The sequence below is a fragment of the Acomys minous genome (genome assembly GCF_964271855.1).
Source record: "Acomys minous genome assembly, chromosome: 5".
Lineage (NCBI taxonomy): Eukaryota > Metazoa > Chordata > Mammalia > Rodentia > Muridae > Acomys > Acomys minous.
The window spans coordinates 68,845,163-68,862,545 of record NC_140494.1 but is presented as its reverse complement, the minus strand read 5'-3'; the positions used below and the strand labels follow the sequence as shown (position 1 = coordinate 68,862,545).

Here is a 17,383-nt window from a genome sequence, read left to right as displayed (position 1 = left end):
AGTTGCATGAATTATTAATGTTTTCAGTACTAATATCTTTGCAGCTGTATAGAATACAATGACATTAATTTAGAAGAATTTAGTAGAGCAGGGTTGAATCTAAGTGTGTGATTCTATACATAGTATTTTCCAATATTTAAATCAAATTTCTCTAATAGGTAGGGACCCAAGCTAGCTCAATTTTTGATTCAAGAATAATAGATTTCCTTGTATCTCTTGACATAAAGACATACTATTATATTTGCTATAAGGTAGTCTTCTCACATTTTGTCTAATTTCTTAGGATTGCTTTCTCAAAGGGAGTCATCTTAAAATTCTTATTATACAAAATACAATTTGTTTTATTTCTAGCTTTTAATTACAAGTGTATTAAAATGTCCATATTATTAACTCTTTGACTATACTGCACATCAAGTTTATTTTTATTTTTCGATATATTTTTTAAGTAAATTTATATGTTTTAACTCACTAGGATAGTTTTAAGTAAGGTTGTATTACACTCCTGTGATTTGTATTTTTCTGTCAGAAATTGCTTAAAATTACCTTTGCTTAAAACATATGTGCTTGCTCTAAAGGGATTTCACCTTCGTATAGTTTCTTATTACTCACATAATTTGATGGTGTTTAAAAACAAATATGTTAGGATTTGCTGGAGTCTTTGAAAAAAACTACAGCCTCATTTAAGTAAATATTGTAGGCATTGTAGTACCAGGTATTTAAGGTGTATCAAGATATAGTGTAGAGAAGAGTCTCCAGAAAAGACATCATAGGCTTAAAGATGAGGAAGATGTTTTATTTGTGTATTCTGTGAAGCATCCTTCCATATCTAGATAACAAAGAAGTAGTACCATCTTACAGGAGTCAGGACAGAAATCTCTGTCAGACACATAGACTATGGCATCTTAGACAATAACAAAATGTTTGTTCAGTTAAGTGGGACCAAATTCATTTCAGCCAGAGTAAGTACATCTACAAATAATAGCAGGCTCCAACTTTCCATTGAAAGGCAGTTACTAAATCTAAGGGTCTGTTTGATTTTTTCATTCAGTTTTTCTGTATCACAGCAACGCTATTTCTATTTTGAATTCTATAATCATATTATTGAGGTTTGTATAAATGAATAAATGGGAAATAGTACTCACTAGGCAAACATGAATACCTCAATTCAAATTCCAGCATCCACAATAAAAAAAAAAGAAAAGTCTGGTATGGCTGTGTGCATTAGTTAACTCCAGAGACAATGGAAGTACTGGGGTTTGTTGACCACCAGCTTACTAGCTCTAGCTTCAGTGTAAATCCCTGTCTCAAAGAAATAAAGCTGAGGAGTCCTGACATCCTCTTCTGCCCCTTACACATTTACACACACCGGTTCAGTTACCAGTGAGCATGCTCATGTACACACATAGGCCATGCACCACCACCACTTCCAAAAGAATATTTTCCACCCACAGGGGGTTTAAATTTGCCCCATTTATTTAAGTAGACATGTACTAGATGTATGCTTTTATACCTCATCCACAGGGAAATAAATTACATTGCAAGATAAATGGATTATAAATGAGCACCAGGCATGCAGTAAACTACAAGTGCATGCATATTTAAATAAATTGATGAGAAGTCATTAGTGAAAACACACACACACAAAAAAAGGTGACAGACACTTCCTTGGGATAAATGTGGTTTTTACTAGAAAAAAGCTTATGTTCTTTGACTTCCTAAAGAGACTAATTGCAAATCTTTCTATTTCTTAGTTCTCACTCCGCTTTTGGGTTTAGGTGACTTTCTAAATAAGAACAAAGGATGTGTTAGGAATTGTTGGACTTTTTGAAAGACTAGGCCCAGTGAGGTGAATTTTCAAAATCTCAAATTGGGTGAGTAATTCCAAGGATAAGAACTCTCAGCACTTTCTGTAAGTCCTGGGATTTACACAGCTGAACCTCTTATTCCAGAGCAGTCACATTCCCTTTGATAGTACTTATTGCTAGTGAAAGGTAATTGGAGAGTTTTTCTTACTTAAATTTCCCATGAGGCATAAAATACAAGGCAAGCAAGCAAATTATCTTGGTCCTATTTCAGCCCACAAAATCCATTGTCTACAAACCTTAGTTCTCAGAGTTCTTACATCTAGCACCAATATGGCCAACATTGTTTTTCTATCACCACCACAACACTACCACACACCCCCACCTTTTTAAAGAAACCAGTTACTTTCAAGTTTACTTTAAGTTGCATTTAATGCAAGGGAGATGATAACGCAATAAATAGCCCATGATGTCTACTCTCCTTTATCTGTTCTGTACAGCAGCCATTATAGGTTTTTTGATGCTTAATTAGACAAGAATATTCCTGACAAGCAATAAGTGATTCTGATATTGGTTTTGAAGGCAATGACTGAAATGTATGAATGAGTTTCCAAAGCAGCAGTAAAGTACTTGGCATCAGGGATATTATTTTCGTGTTCCGGACTGATTTATGGCTTCTATAGCCATGGTAACCACATTTCCTTTGGGGTTCCTTTATCACCTCCACTGAATAAAAAGTACTATTAACTATTCTAGTAATATTAGTGAAGAAATGTTACATATTTTAAGTCATCTGATGACTGTCATTTTTACTACTATGTAAAAGTAATTAATTTTTTAGGACAGAACAGACTGAAAATGGTATATATATAGGGGTATATATATATATATATATATATACCCCTATCGCCCCCACAGAGATAGGAAAAGCAGAAGACATCTAATCTAGAATGGTTTGGGTAAAGATTCAGTATAAACCAGTATATGGTTTATACTGCAGTTTCAATAGCAATCCAAGGAGGCTTTAAGACAAGACAAATCTCTTAGAAAGAAAATAACTTGTCATGTACTTGTAGATTAACATGGAAATTTTTGGCATACTGAATACAATCTTTAATAGTAACACCCTTTTATGCCCTCCACACCATATTAGTGAAAAAAGATAAATTATATACATTATGGTATTAAGCAGATTTTAAGAAGGGAGCACAGGCTTCTACAAGGGAAGTATAAGTACTAACTATGAGCTGGGCAGTTGATTAACTCTTGGTCAAGTGTTTATATCCTATCAAGCAAACATAGATATATTTGTATGGTTGGATAGCAGTGTGAAACTAAATTGTTTTTACATGGCCTATTTGATGCTATTAGAAAGACAATATGAGAGAATAATTTCGCTGAGAGCTTGATTCCAAACAATCTTTTCAACATACAGCTTTATTTTTCTTATTCATTCCTTTATTTTGCTTTTTTGTTCGTTTCTTTATTTTCTATTGTACTGTGAAACTGTCTTTGAGTATGACTAATAACCCTGTTAAATAACCCTCTCATGGAATTATTTTGCTTTTAATCAAAGGAATGTATGAACCAACCTATGAAATAATTTGGATACTATTGCATTTTTATAACCTCAAACTAGTATGAATGTTGGAAGTTAAAGCATATAGTAAGAAAAAGTTCTAAATAGAAGACTAATAGTTCTCATTAACTAAAGTCAAATTTGAGGATTTCTGTGGGGTTTGTTTTTTGAGAACCAAAACAAATGAAAGTGATTTTTTTTTCCTTCACAATGGATTCTTTTAATTAGACATTACTTATTTTCATAAAACGCATGCATGCATTTTAATTTTGTCCAATTGGTAGGGAAATTGAATGTATAATGTTGTTCAGTTTAGGAAATATGCTAGTATTTTTACTTCACATTAGCATTTTCTTCTGAATGTAGCAAAAGTTAATGGTTTAATCAGCATTTAGTAAATTGCTGTCTAAATCTTGAGATCAGGTGCAGTTTCCTTGGGGCCAGGTACACTTTCCAAATAGTTCATCCCACCAAGAAGTGGAAAAGAAGATTATTTACCTGAAATACGAGGAAGGCATTTTAAGAGAATAAACACAAGTTTTGTATAAAATAGCCAAAACCTGTTAGGCAGCTAAATAACATTTTACTGGTAAGTCATACTAACCATGTATATGTTTGCTTTATTTGACTGTTAATTAATTTGGCTTTAAGAAATTGCCAAATTCAGTGCTTCCCAAATAGCACAGACAGAACATTAGTGCACACATTTCCACAGGAGATTTAACCACTCTTAGGATTTAACAAAATTCTAATTAGATACTAGAATTGCTTGAAGAAGTTAATGGGTAATTTACAAACTCTATTGTGAAAGCAGGAGACAGCAAATGCGTGGAAGTCAAAAACTTTTGACCCCCTTTTAAAATTCTTGGAGAATAACTAAAATAGAAATGCTGCTGCTATTCCCCCCACAGAGATAGGAAAAGCAGAGGACATCTAATCTAGAATGATTTCGGTAAAGATTCAGTATGATGTCCTCAAGTTCAGCTGCTAAATTTAAAGAGTCAAAATGGACTTTTGATGCTGATGTCTAAATTGCATCTAGTGGCTAACAACAAACCTATGTAAAGCTTGATATAAAAACATCCCTACGAGCCCTACTCTCCTGCCTAACCTCATGAAAGTCAAGAACCTGGAAGTCTGCAATTCTGAAAGAATTCAAAACACTGAACAAAACCCCCACAAATAATAAATGGAATAATATGCAAGCCATACTCTTTGTATCAGGAACTGAGTACACTGGATTAGTAGCTGGGGTTTTGGGGGTTGTGAGGGTTATTTGTTTGCTTGTTTTAATGACATTTTGTTTTCCTTCAGGGAATTAATTTTTATTTCAGTCTCTTTGGGGTCATTGACATTCTTAGGAGCAAAGCAATTCAAGGTGTCACTTTTTTCACCTTTCACCATTACTAGTAAATACAACTGTATTACATTTTTAAAAATCAATATAATCAATTATCATACAATAAGCAAACTAAGTCAATGTGCAGCATCAGGTACTGCAGGTTGAATGCATTTGAGTGAGTTGCAGTTGCCTTCTATTTGGACTGCTATGTACAGAGCTACCAGATAGCAAAATGAGAGGTTTATTTAGCATCTGAGGGAAACGTACAAAAGAGCTAAATCCTCCTTCCTTCTAACATCTTAACAGCTCTACAGTTTCTTACAAAATATGTTTTATCGTTTCAAGAAATGCTGTTAACCTCGCAGTTTTAAAACTGAATGAACAAGGCCTCTTGGACAAATTGAAAAACAAATGGTGGTACGACAAAGGAGAATGTGGCAGCGGGGGAGGTGACTCCAAGGTTAGCCTCAATGTCACCACGAGCGGGTAAACAGTATGTCAAGTAACAGGTGCATCTGCTGGGAGACTTACGGTGAGCTTGCCCATGGGTGGATTGTCAGTCAAACAACTTTACAAACTCAAGTATGCAATTACTGTCAAAGCAAAAATATTTGCAACTGCTATTAATTTGCTTACATGCACAACCTCAAAGCTAATAAATATGGGAGGCTCTGAAAATGGGGCTGTGGAGCTGGTTTTAGAAAGAAGAAAGTCTCTGCAACAGTACAGACAGGAGAAAAGGGTGGTGCTAAGTTGTTTTCTGCATTAATGTTTGGCTATACTTCAACCAACTATCTCCAGTTAACAGCAATAATCTGACTCCACTTTGACTTGTCTAGAATCCCAGCCACAAAGCTTTCCCCAACAAGTATTGCAATGAAACAATGAAGAGACACTTATGTGATGTATGTGATTTTTTTTGAATTCCAGTAATGGATGAATCAGAAAATAATAAGACTACAAAGTAACACTGACTTATCCTTGTCTACTTCACACATATCATAATTCCTGCCTCATCATTTTTTCTCATTTTAAATTAATTTCTTCAAAATATAAGGCAGCACAAAATTAAGAGATATTCTACCTAGTGACTCAAAAGAATAGATAGATAGATGATAGATAGATAGATAGATAGATAGATAGATAGATAGATAGATTATAGATACAAATCTCTATTTCTACTTTGCCTCCCTCTCTCTTCCTCCCTGTCTCTGTCTCTGTCTCTCTGTCTCTCTGTCTCTCTGTCTCTTCTCTCTCTCTCTCTCTCTCTCTCTCTCTCTCTCTCTCTCTCTCTCATGTTTGTATTTATGTATTTGTATTTACAGATAAAGAAAGCAATAAACTAGATAGGAAAATTCTGACTGAGAAACCGCCTTCAAACATAAAAACATAATCAAAGCTGTAAATTATACCTTTAAAACCATAGATTTAACTTAATCTAGAAAAACAAAACCAAAATGCTTCCTACTCCCATCCCTGAAACAACAGACAAAGAAAAACACCTACTTATTTTCAGGTTCCTGACTGAGCTATAAGTTTTCTCACTGGACCACCTATAAACTTCAGTAGGATTTGTGTTTTGAAGGGGTACCTGCTGTTAGCATCCCTGATTGCAGTCTAAACAGCTTCTCAAACTGAATTCATTATTTTCTATAATAGCCAGGCCTGCCCTACTGTAGAAAGAGAAAATAAATATTTTCCCATTATTCTGGATACTATTTGTCATAATCCTCTCTATTGAAGTAACAAAGTGCCTGATCCTAAATAACTGTTAAAAAAAAAAGGACAAAGTCCAAGCAGCAGCATGGGTGAGGACTCTGAAAACTTCATAACAAAAAATGCCATCACGCAGCATAAAAAGGGTAAGAGATTAAGGGGGTAAGAAGCAAGACAGGGACATCAGATAGTGAGAAAGAAGAGAACAGTGAGAAGTCAGGGGTGCTTTCTAAGTAGCAGCCTGCTCTTATGAGAAGCAATCCAATCCCTCAAACCATAATCTAGTCTCTAGAAAGCTAACATAGACTCAAAAAAAAAACAAAACCAAAAAACCAAAACAAAACATTAAATTACACTGATCTCTTAAAAGACCGGCTACCTCAGTGCAATCACATTGAAGGATTAAGCGTTAAATGAGTTTGGGAGAGCAACCACAGTTATATTATAGCATTAACTTAAAGTGTAATTAATAAATTAATTTTATATTTTGAACTGCAGCTTCAGTAGAATTTTCTAATGGTTTCCATAAATATCTACATTTTGCTATGTATGGGGACAAAAGTATTCTTGTATGAAAATTAGAAATGTCAGAAAATGTGCTATGCTAATACATCAGAAAACTTAAAATGTATGTGTTGGGGCTAGAGAGATGGCTCAGCAGTTAAGAGCACTGGCTGCTCATCCAAAAGACCTGGGTTCAATTCTCATCACCCACGTGGAAGCCCACAACAATCTGTAACTCAAGTTCCAGAGGGTTTGGCACCATCACACAAACATACATGCAGGCAAACATCAGTACACATAAAAAATAAATGTTTTTAAAATAAACATGCTATGTAGTCAGAAAATTACTGTTTGATGATTTTATAATCACAAGCTTTTGACAGTATAATAATGTTTTATGGGTATTCCTACAAATATAAATATCAGCCCTATTTTAGGGTACAAGAAAGATTGTCCAGAGGGAAAAAAAGAAAAATAGAAACCTGTGTATATTGGGAAAACCTATACAAAAAAACCATTGTGACTTAATTAAAAAGAGGAATGCAACAAAGGAGGTCAGTTTTATACATCTTGAGTTCAAAAAACTGTTGGTATATCACATATCTGAGTAAACATTTGGGGTCTGAGAATAAATATGTTTCTAACTTTTTATTCCTAAAAGAAAAGCTTTTTTGTATATATTACGATAGTTACACAAATATGAACTAGAAAATTATCTTCTAAGCAATTACTTTAGGTCTTGACAGAGGACTTTCCAAAGTGTTGTAAAATTTAACGTAAAATGGTCAAGTAAAATGAAATTATAGTATATTCAGTTTTCCCCTGGGAGTTGAGTTTCCATATACATGCAAGTTTTATCACCAAAAGAATAAGGTCATTGTGGTTTAAATGTTAGTAATGTCCTACTGTGAACTCATGGTAAAAGGTGATATTTGAATACCCTTGACCTAACTTATGTCAGAGTAAATTACTAGCAAGTACTTATACTTTTCAGATTCACTTTGTATCTCCTTCAGATGACTAATGCTCTTTTAAAACTTACCTTTTCTCTATCGTTTTGATTGATATTCTTCAAAACAGATAAAATAAGGAGTAATAGTGCTAAATGGAGGAAGGCATTAGGCTCCAAAGCACTAGTTAAGGGTATAAACTGAAGATATAAAAAGCAAATTCACGGAAGTCTCCATACAGACCATCCAAAATTTCACTTATTTGGTTTTGAAATATGAATCTTAGTAGATGACTCAGTTCGTCATCCAGAAAGAGGGGTCACAAGCAAAGCCTGTTCCACACGTGGAGAGGTTCGTATGATGAAACAATTGACCTACTGGGTTTGTTTGTTTGTTTGTTTGTTTTTCTTTTTGCAGGATTAGAACTTGGATGGGGCAGTTTACACCCCCAGCTTTCCAGTCAGCCGGGAAACATTACAGTTCTGGTTTAATTAGCCAGTGTGTCAGCGCCTGCAGAGAAAAAGAGATGTATCTGCTATCTTTTCCCTCAAATAACTTATAATTTAAGACAATGAGCAACAGGGCTCTTCAGAGCCCCTGTGGCATCTGGGCTGCCGCAGACTATTGCTACACAGAAGTCAGTGCCTGAACAGCCATTGCCAACACAGAAGTCCTAACCATAGCAACCTTCAGCCACAAAAATTTAACAAGAGTTGTGAGAGAAAGAATTTTTATCTTCCAGCAAAAACAGCAGATGAGAAATCATATTTCAACAAAATTATTGGGTTAAAAACCCTTGCTAGTACGAATATTATTGTAAAATTTATTTTTAATCATCATGAAAACTTATACTCATCCTTAGGAGTGAAATAACAAATGCATTTACTGACAAGGGTCCAATGGAAATATGGATTACAATGTGTAAAACTACTATGGCCTGTACAGGCCAATTCTGTATGAGTTTTCAAATCGTGACTTTGAGATTTTTAGTAATGCCTTTACCCATAATTATAGTACTAATAACAGCTACACAGTGAACATGGTTTTCTAGTTTTGTCTCTTATTTTCCTACATACAGATATATCTATACACATGAATGTGAATATTCATAAAAATCACTTAGTAGATGTAATCCTTAAATTATATATTCCTGGAAATTATATTCCACCAAAAAATCCCTGATTTTTTTAACATTTGGTGAATGCAGTTGATGCCTGATTTTAATAAATTTTAAACTTATAAGACACTTAGTCCTTAATACTAAAACCATGAAAATAAACGTAAGACTAAGAGACTGGCATAGAAAAAAATTATTCAGAACCAGAGAAACTGTGATAGAAAAGAACCTACTAGACACCCATTTCTCGGAAAGAGCTCTCCTAGTATTAAATGTCTTCCTTAATGTGTTTCCTCTAGTTGAATGATAATTATAGTAAATAATAGATATCTCATATCTGGATTGCCAGTGTAATCAAAGCTATTGGAGTGAATAGCAGGAGACAAAGTGAGGATAAAGAGAAAGGGAGTGGAGGGAAGCTGGCATGAAGAAGGGAAAGGGACAGTGACAAGTAGTCCTCATCTATCCCAAATGTTGCCATTAACTTTCTCTTCTAGAAAAAAGTTAACGGAGACTACTTCCATATCCCACATCTGTCTTCTGTCTGTCTGTCTGTTTTTCATGTTTAAGCCCTCTTTGCTCAGTTCAACCCATTCAAGAAATCCTTGTAGTATAATATAATTTGTCTATCATATGTTGTGGAATCTTAGGAGTTGGAAAGGTAACCTGAAAACCTGAACAGCTTGTAATATCACTTATAGTGAGGCTGAGGCAGGAGAATTGCTTAAGTACACACTTCAAAGACTCTCCCAGGCAATACAAATCTCAGGACAGTATTCTACACAGTATCAATTCTAAGAAGAAAACTTCCTCTTGATTCTAAATACTGTAACTGTGACAACTTTATAGATAACCTATTCTGAGTCACCCATTATTCTGATAAGTACTGTTTTATGAAGATGGATGAGTTGCAGACCTTTATTAGCAAGGAGTTTACAGGACTGAGTTGAGCTATATGGAGCCTAAGTGAGTATAAAAGTGGAGTTGTATAAACAATACAGCCTAAATCAATTGAGTTCATTTTAGCACTCTTTTTAAGTCTATTCTAAAACACATCTTTTATAGATGATTAAATTATTGCAGATTTTTAACCACAAAGCAGCTGAAACCTCAGGATCATGGCAAAGACTGTTTGTTCCTTAAATGGAATAAGAAACCTAAGTCATAGTAAAATCTTATAACACTGATTCAAAAACACATGTTTTTATTCAAATTCCATACGAACAAAATGAAGTAACATTGGGGAAATTTGGCTTTATTATAACACCTAACAAGAAATTTTAAATAACTAGAAACCAAATTTCTGAGTCTTTGCTATATTTCTAAGTGCAAAAACTATGAAGCCAGACTAACATAAATCCAGGTTTGGATAATACCCAACACTTTAATTAAGCCCTCTCTATCTTGGAATCTTTATTTATTAACATTAATATATTTGTAATAATTTAAAAATTTAGATACTAATCTATGTACTTTATATGACTAAAGATAGATGATTGCTTATGGTGATGTCACTTAGCCTTATTGCTACAATTCAAAGGAAATTATAAGTTTAAGCTTATACTTTAAATAGCAATTTGCATATTTATCTTGCAAAGACTTTCCACTACTTAAACCAACCTTTGGTCAGCAATACTGGAGGCACCCTTCTCCTTGTTTGAAACTTAGAGTGAGTGGAGTCAATTTATTGATGGATAACATCCACATATTCATAGGACGTAAGTAAAGTCTCAATAGCTAAATCATAGTTTATTGTGGTAGCTTCTACTTAGCTTGATGCCACTTCTACTCATTTTGAAAAAGAAAAATAACCGGTTTCTAGATTCTGATCGCTTGCCATGTGTATGTGGGAAAAATTACAACTGTTTATGAAATACAACCAGGCCAATAGTTTTGCATTCACAGTAATTGCATATATTTTTATTTAAAATTCCTCCCTAGCAGGATGTGCCTGTTACATAAAGCGATGGAGCAGGCCCCAGTTTTATGTCTGATTCTAAACCTGGGCCTACAGTTCAAGACATAGAGCCGACTGTGGCCTTTGCTCCGTCACTTTGCCATGCAATTCTGATGTAGATTTACTTGAATAACATAAAATAACATATATAATGTTATTTATGTTATTTTCCACGTGAAGAACTCCTGTAAACCTTGCCGTTTTGAAACTCAGTGAGGCAGGCGTCTTAGACAAGCTGAAAAACAAATGGTGGTACGATAAAGGTGAATGTGGACCCAAGGACTCGGGAAGCAAGGTCAGTCGCTGCAGTTTGGGGCCTCTTGTGTGTAAAACAAACAGTAACTGGGAGCAATTGTCTGAAGCTTATGAAACCTTAAACGCTGAACTTTTCTGTCTAGCCATTGCCTAAATTAGCAGTTCATGCCATAAATTTTAGGCACAAAGACTGTCCATATGCAATAAAACTGCTTCCCAGTAGTAAAGATTTAAAATAAACTATGATAAACTAAAATATATCTATTTATAATATTTATATAATATTCCTATATATAATATAGGAAATAAATTAGGAGTTACCCAGGGGAAAAAGGTAAATATAGTAAATAAAGTTCAGGATTATTCACTACTCGCCAAACATTCTGCTTTAGTTCAAAGAGGCCTGTCACGTTTCTTGTCTCAGAGATAAAAAATAAACTTCCAGATTTATTCTCTTAATAGAAATTATTTCAAAAATAAGTATTAATAGTGAATATCCACAAGTTCTAAAATCTTTTGCTCATGAGTTTATCTTTGAAATCTTATTTATTTTTATTCTATGTGCATGTTTATTTCCATGCATTGTGTTTCTGCATTCTCAGAGGCCAGAAGAGGGCATTGGATACCCTGGAACTGGAGTTGCAAACAGTTATTAGCTTCAATGTGTGTGCTGGGAACTGAGACCCGGTCCTCTAGATACTGATCCTAGCCACTGACTGTCTCTCGTTTCCCGGCTCATGAATTCTTTACAGACCGATGCAGAAACATATAGACTGGGTCTGTGAAGTGCAAAGTTACGTATTTATGATAACTAAGAAAAACAAGATAAAGTTTATCACTGATTCTGCATATCTATACATACTAATAGAATATATTTAAGAGAGGCCAGGTGATGCACACCTGTAATCCCAGTTAGGTTCTAAGTCACACTTTAAGATTTTTTAAAAGTATTTTTTGAAATTTCTTCCTATTTCATATTCTATAAAAAAATTAGAGGTTATTCTGAAACACTGAAACAAGTCACTGACTAACATTTGTACAGTTATTAATTTTAGGAAACAAACACAGGCTAACAGGTCACTTTTCAGAACTTACACGTATCGCCTATTTAATCATTTATGTCTGCCTTTGAACCAGAGTGGGGTGAGACATGCTTGGCAATATAGTAAAACTGTCACCTTGTGTCCTGTTATAAAGTAAAATATACACACATAATTAAAACCAAGTTTTAATTGGTTAAAATATTATGATCAAGCAGACAAACACATATGTAAAGAGAATGATATATACATTGCTTGAATTAAATAATTTATAACTACTTAAAAACTTGAACCAGATTTTGCATGGAAGGTATTGTGAGATATATGATGTCCACAGACCACCCTTTAGGGGATTTTCACAAATTCCTTTTGCAATAATGTTATATAATAATACATGAATAGTTTATGGCAATTCTATTTAGTTATTGTCACAATTTAATATTTTCTAAATATCAGCTTATTTAGTTCCACATCTAAAAATAAGGGAATACTATAGTGAGGCTCTGAATTATAATATGCCTAGAATATTAACTATTAAGAATTTTAAATGACAATGGAATTATAATTTTCAATCCACAAAAAGTTACATATCTAACTATACATAAATAGTTTGTTTCTAATTTTGGATGTGTTTTATTAAACGTCATCAGTAAAATCCAGAAGTGGTGACATATATCTATAATATTAGAACATCAAGGTAAAAGCATCAAGATCAGAAGTCAAAGCTAGCCTCTGCTGCACAGTGAGCCAACAAAGGCTACATAAGACTTTCTCAAAAAAAAAAGAAACCATTAAATTAAATTAAATTAAAAATTTTAAGTACCTAACATTATGTGTATTACTAAGTAGTATATACTTATTGTATATTACTGTGTTGTATATACAATAGTATACTACATATTCTATTGTATTTAATATATGAAATTCAAATTTAATATTGTTCAGTGTGTTTATGGACACACTTGGAGAATAAATGATGCATGCCCTAGTGCCTTATTATTTATACATACTTGATAAGTTAATAATGAATACTGTGTAACATTAATAACCTAAAGACCTCTATTTCTATAAAATTAGCAAATGTGGAATGATAACTATTCAAGAGAAATATTAAGTACTAAAATTACCTTTTAAAGAATGTAAAGCCTAAAGATTCTATTTCCCATATTCTGAGTATGACATTTTTAAAGACTAAAACAAGCCCTCTTCTGTCTCCCTATGTAAATATATGAATGCTTACATATGGCTAAGTATAGTGCTTTTCAATGCATATTAATTAATGATAAAATGTTTTAATTTTGAGTGTAATTATATGTAATTTATTGGTAATTATGATAATTTATTTTCCCAAGACGTATAAGTTTTATGTTTACATCTATAAACCTTTATCAGTGACTTATTCCTGTAAATACTTCCTAGGTAAATTAAGCATTTACTTTAATTGGCTGTGTGGATTTTTCCGTGTGACATTCCCGTAGTTAACTGGAACATCTTTATCCTCTCTAGGACAAGACGAGTGCCTTGAGCCTGAGCAACGTAGCCGGCGTCTTCTACATTCTGGTTGGCGGCTTGGGCTTGGCAATGCTGGTGGCTTTGATAGAGTTCTGTTACAAGTCCAGGGCAGAGGCGAAGAGAATGAAGGTGGCAAAGAGTGCACAGACTTTTAACCCAACTTCCTCGCAGAATACCCACAATTTAGCAACCTATAGAGAAGGTTACAACGTATATGGAACCGAAAGTATTAAAATTTAGGGGTAGGACTTAGGGCCTACGCCAGTGAGTGGGGGATGCATCCTGTGAACGTGGTGTTGTGACCTGTCTGTCCAGTGGTGGTATTGCTTGCTTCTGATTAGAGCTTTCTATTTTTGACATTTTCAGTGCACAGTGGTTTTGTTTTTGTTGGCTGCAGATGTTTGAAACTTTATGTTACCAATAGATATCTGCATTGCAATGGTCAGAAACAAGAAAAAAAATTAGAATTGCTCCACAAAATGATGTAAACAATGTGACTTCCCTAAAACTGGGAGAATTTAAAATTAGATCTAATCTTTCCTAAACAGAGACCAACTAAATTGCTATTACAACTCATAAGTGGTAAGAATATAAAAAGAAAACGTATTTTAAACAATCAAAAACCTAGAGACCCTGTAAGGACTGCATGAGCTTTATCTCCTAGTCTAAATTGCATTTCATTGGCCTTTCCTCTTTCTATATCTAAAAGCATCAATCCTTGCTGTTTGTTCAGCAAGCCAGTCCAGTAGATAGAAATAATTTCCAAATTTTGGCTATGATACACATTTATTAGATGAGATTCAACTTATAAAAAGTCACTTATCACTGAAGCATTCTAGACAACTCAGTAGTTCTCCATCTAAAATGCTGTATGTGCATATAAATACACACACACACACACACATATATATACATGTATATATATGAAGACTGTAAACATTGCAATTAGTGGGTTATTATGCATTTTTCCACTTTAGATCCTTTTAAAAAGCCATGTCTGCCACACTTATATACTCCCCTCGTGTCACAATAAAAATGATATGCATTCATGGGAGTACAGAAGGAAGTTATCTTTTTCAGAATCTAAACATCCACTTATTTCCTCTAATGATCAAAAGTGGTTTGAAAATAAGACCTTAATGGAGTTGGTATTACTTTTCCAATATCAGAACTCTAACAAAACCCTTTCTGAAATTACATATAATAGCCGGCTGAATCTGCTATTTGTTCTGATTACATAATAAGTGTGTCTTTGAACCTTAAAGAGGCAACAATTATTTGAGGCAGCTAAAAGTAAATACAAAATATATAATCTAATAATATTTATATCTGAGCTTGGGTGAGAAAAATGTAACTGGTTTGACATGTATTTACATAGAAACTTCTGAAGAACATGTTATTTTCTGAAAGCTATAGTTGAACACACTTGCACAAAGAATATCAACTGGTTCTTTCTCAATTGGTAGAAATTGTGCAAACTAAGCCCCCAGTTCATTCAGATAAAAACACTCTGAGCACATCTGATATGGTTAGGAGCTTTGAGCAAAATCATTTAAAAGTTCATGGAAATACTCGCACTGAGACTGTGTCAAAGTCGTTGGTGATTAAGAAAATATTTTCACTTTAATTGTTGTTGTGTTGAAGAGATAGTTCCAAAATGGAGGGAAAATATGTCTTGTGTTATTTGGAATGAATTCTGCCATTAATTTTATAATATATCCTATTTTTGTGTTACTAAAACATAGTTTCTTATTCATTCCAATTATTGTATAAAAGCCAAGATAGAGACGCATTATTTGGAATTTTGCAAAGGAATACCAATGAATGTCATATATTACAAAAGTCTGGTAATTTGTTAAAGAAACAAGTTAAACATTTTCAGATTAGGTATACAGAACTTTTACATCTTCATGTTTTTTGGGTTGAAGGTTGGCCTTGAAGTTCATCATATGTATCATCTTTAAGGCTAAATTTGAGCTTTTTAAAATTACATTTTAAATATAGACAAAGCATTCACCCTAAAGACAGTGACATTCAGAGTAAGTAAAACGATGTGTACTTGCAGAGAAGCCTTAAGAGTAAATAGGTTTTTTTAACTGTCAAACTGATATGCTCTCCCTCCTTTAAAAAGTTTGTAGGGACTGATATGGCCACTCATGGCTAGAATCCTAGTATTTGAAAGGCTTAAATATAATGATTGCAGCAAATTTATGGCTAGCCTAGGCTTTATAATAAGCTGTAGGCTAACCTGGACTGCGGACAGAAAGTGTCTTGAAGGAAAAAAGAAAAGTGGAGGCTTTATCAACTATAACTTAGATATTATATAAATTAACAAAACCTCCAAAATCAAAACTGGAACATTTACTACATAGAAGATCTACTTGCTAGTGGCCAGACTGTGCACAGATGTAAAACACAAATACTCTGTTCCCAGCACCTACACCAGATGGCTCACAGACACTTATTACCCAAGCTTCAGAGCATCTTATGCCCTTTCTGGCCTCTGTGGACACACATAGACACAGACACACAGGTATAAACACACCCACAGATACACACAAAGATACACACAGAGAGACACACACTCACAGATACACACATGCACACACACACACACACACACACACACACGTTCATTTGTTTGAACTCACAGTCTAATATCTTATTTTCTTCAGCACCTGAATTTCAACCTAAGCTACCCAAAACTGTTCTAAAATATTTTCTTTAACATGAACTGTATTCCTAATAGCTAGGTGTCTGCTAATGGGTTCGTATTTTAAAAACTCACTAAAAACACCTAACCATGAAAGGAAGGAAAGAACGTTTTCCAGGAACTCTAATTCCAAATTCTGGCTTGTATTTCTCAAACAGAGTGTTTTTCTTACATCTTCTTAGTGCAAACAATACTGGTTTGTTGTTATGATTTTATTATAATCATGCTAAAGCACCCACTCTCTAAGAACCTAACAAGAAACTCCCTGTTCCTAAATACTATTTATGACACAATATATTAAAGTTGGGGTTTAAAAAAGAAGAAAGGAAACTCCCTGTAAAGGGAAGAATACTGGAGCCCAGTCCACTTCGGCGTTCCCAGTGAGACACTGACACAAGCATGAGGACAGTGCTGGATGATGAATCCTTTAACAAGGCTTCATGGAGCTAAGTTTCTCCAGTTATAGCTTCCTTTCTGTTACTAAATTTCAGTTTCTATAGTTTAAAGTAACGTGTAGTAGGTTCATTTATTACTTATTATATACAATTTTCAACATGCAAAATGCATCCTTTTGTGTATAGTTCTGCAGGTGTCTTTATAGTTTTAATTTGTATTGAAAACAGATTTTTGTGCAATATATTCTGATCATAGTTTCCTTCCCAGATCCTCCTCACTTCCTTGCCTACCCACGTCCAACTCTCAACAAAGTAAAATGTATTTAGGCTTTTATTCTAACTGGTCCCTTCACAAATAAGAAAAAAGTATGCTCGAATTTCTGCATATTTATCCACTGGAAAAATACATGCTAACTACCTATTCAGGTCCCAAAGAAAAGTGCAAGTTCTGGGCCACAAACAGAGCTTAGAGTGTAAATGCCCTTGCTCCAATGCCTGATG

The 17,383-nt window shown here is 34.0% G+C and overlaps 1 protein-coding gene across 8 annotated transcripts in view; it reads left to right on the top strand.

The window, feature by feature from the left end:
- GRIA4 (glutamate ionotropic receptor AMPA type subunit 4) overlaps window positions 1–17,383 on the top strand; it is a 357,129-nt gene that overhangs the window by 335,778 nt on the left and 3,968 nt on the right. Inside the window, exons 15-17 of one of the 8 annotated variants that reach the window (XR_014779500.1) lie at window positions 5,069–5,183; window positions 11,148–11,262; window positions 13,769–13,903. Coding sequence is in view for 7 of the 8 variants with exons in the window: in XM_084783086.1 (XP_084639212.1) it covers window positions 5,069–5,183; window positions 13,769–14,014 (361 nt within the window). In the remaining variant the exon portion in view is untranslated. Of the gene's footprint in view, window positions 1–5,068; window positions 5,184–11,147; window positions 11,263–13,768; window positions 14,017–17,383 lie in introns of those variants that run through there. The other 7 variants (XM_084783081.1, XM_084783080.1, XM_084783084.1 and 4 more) reach the window with 7 other exon arrangements.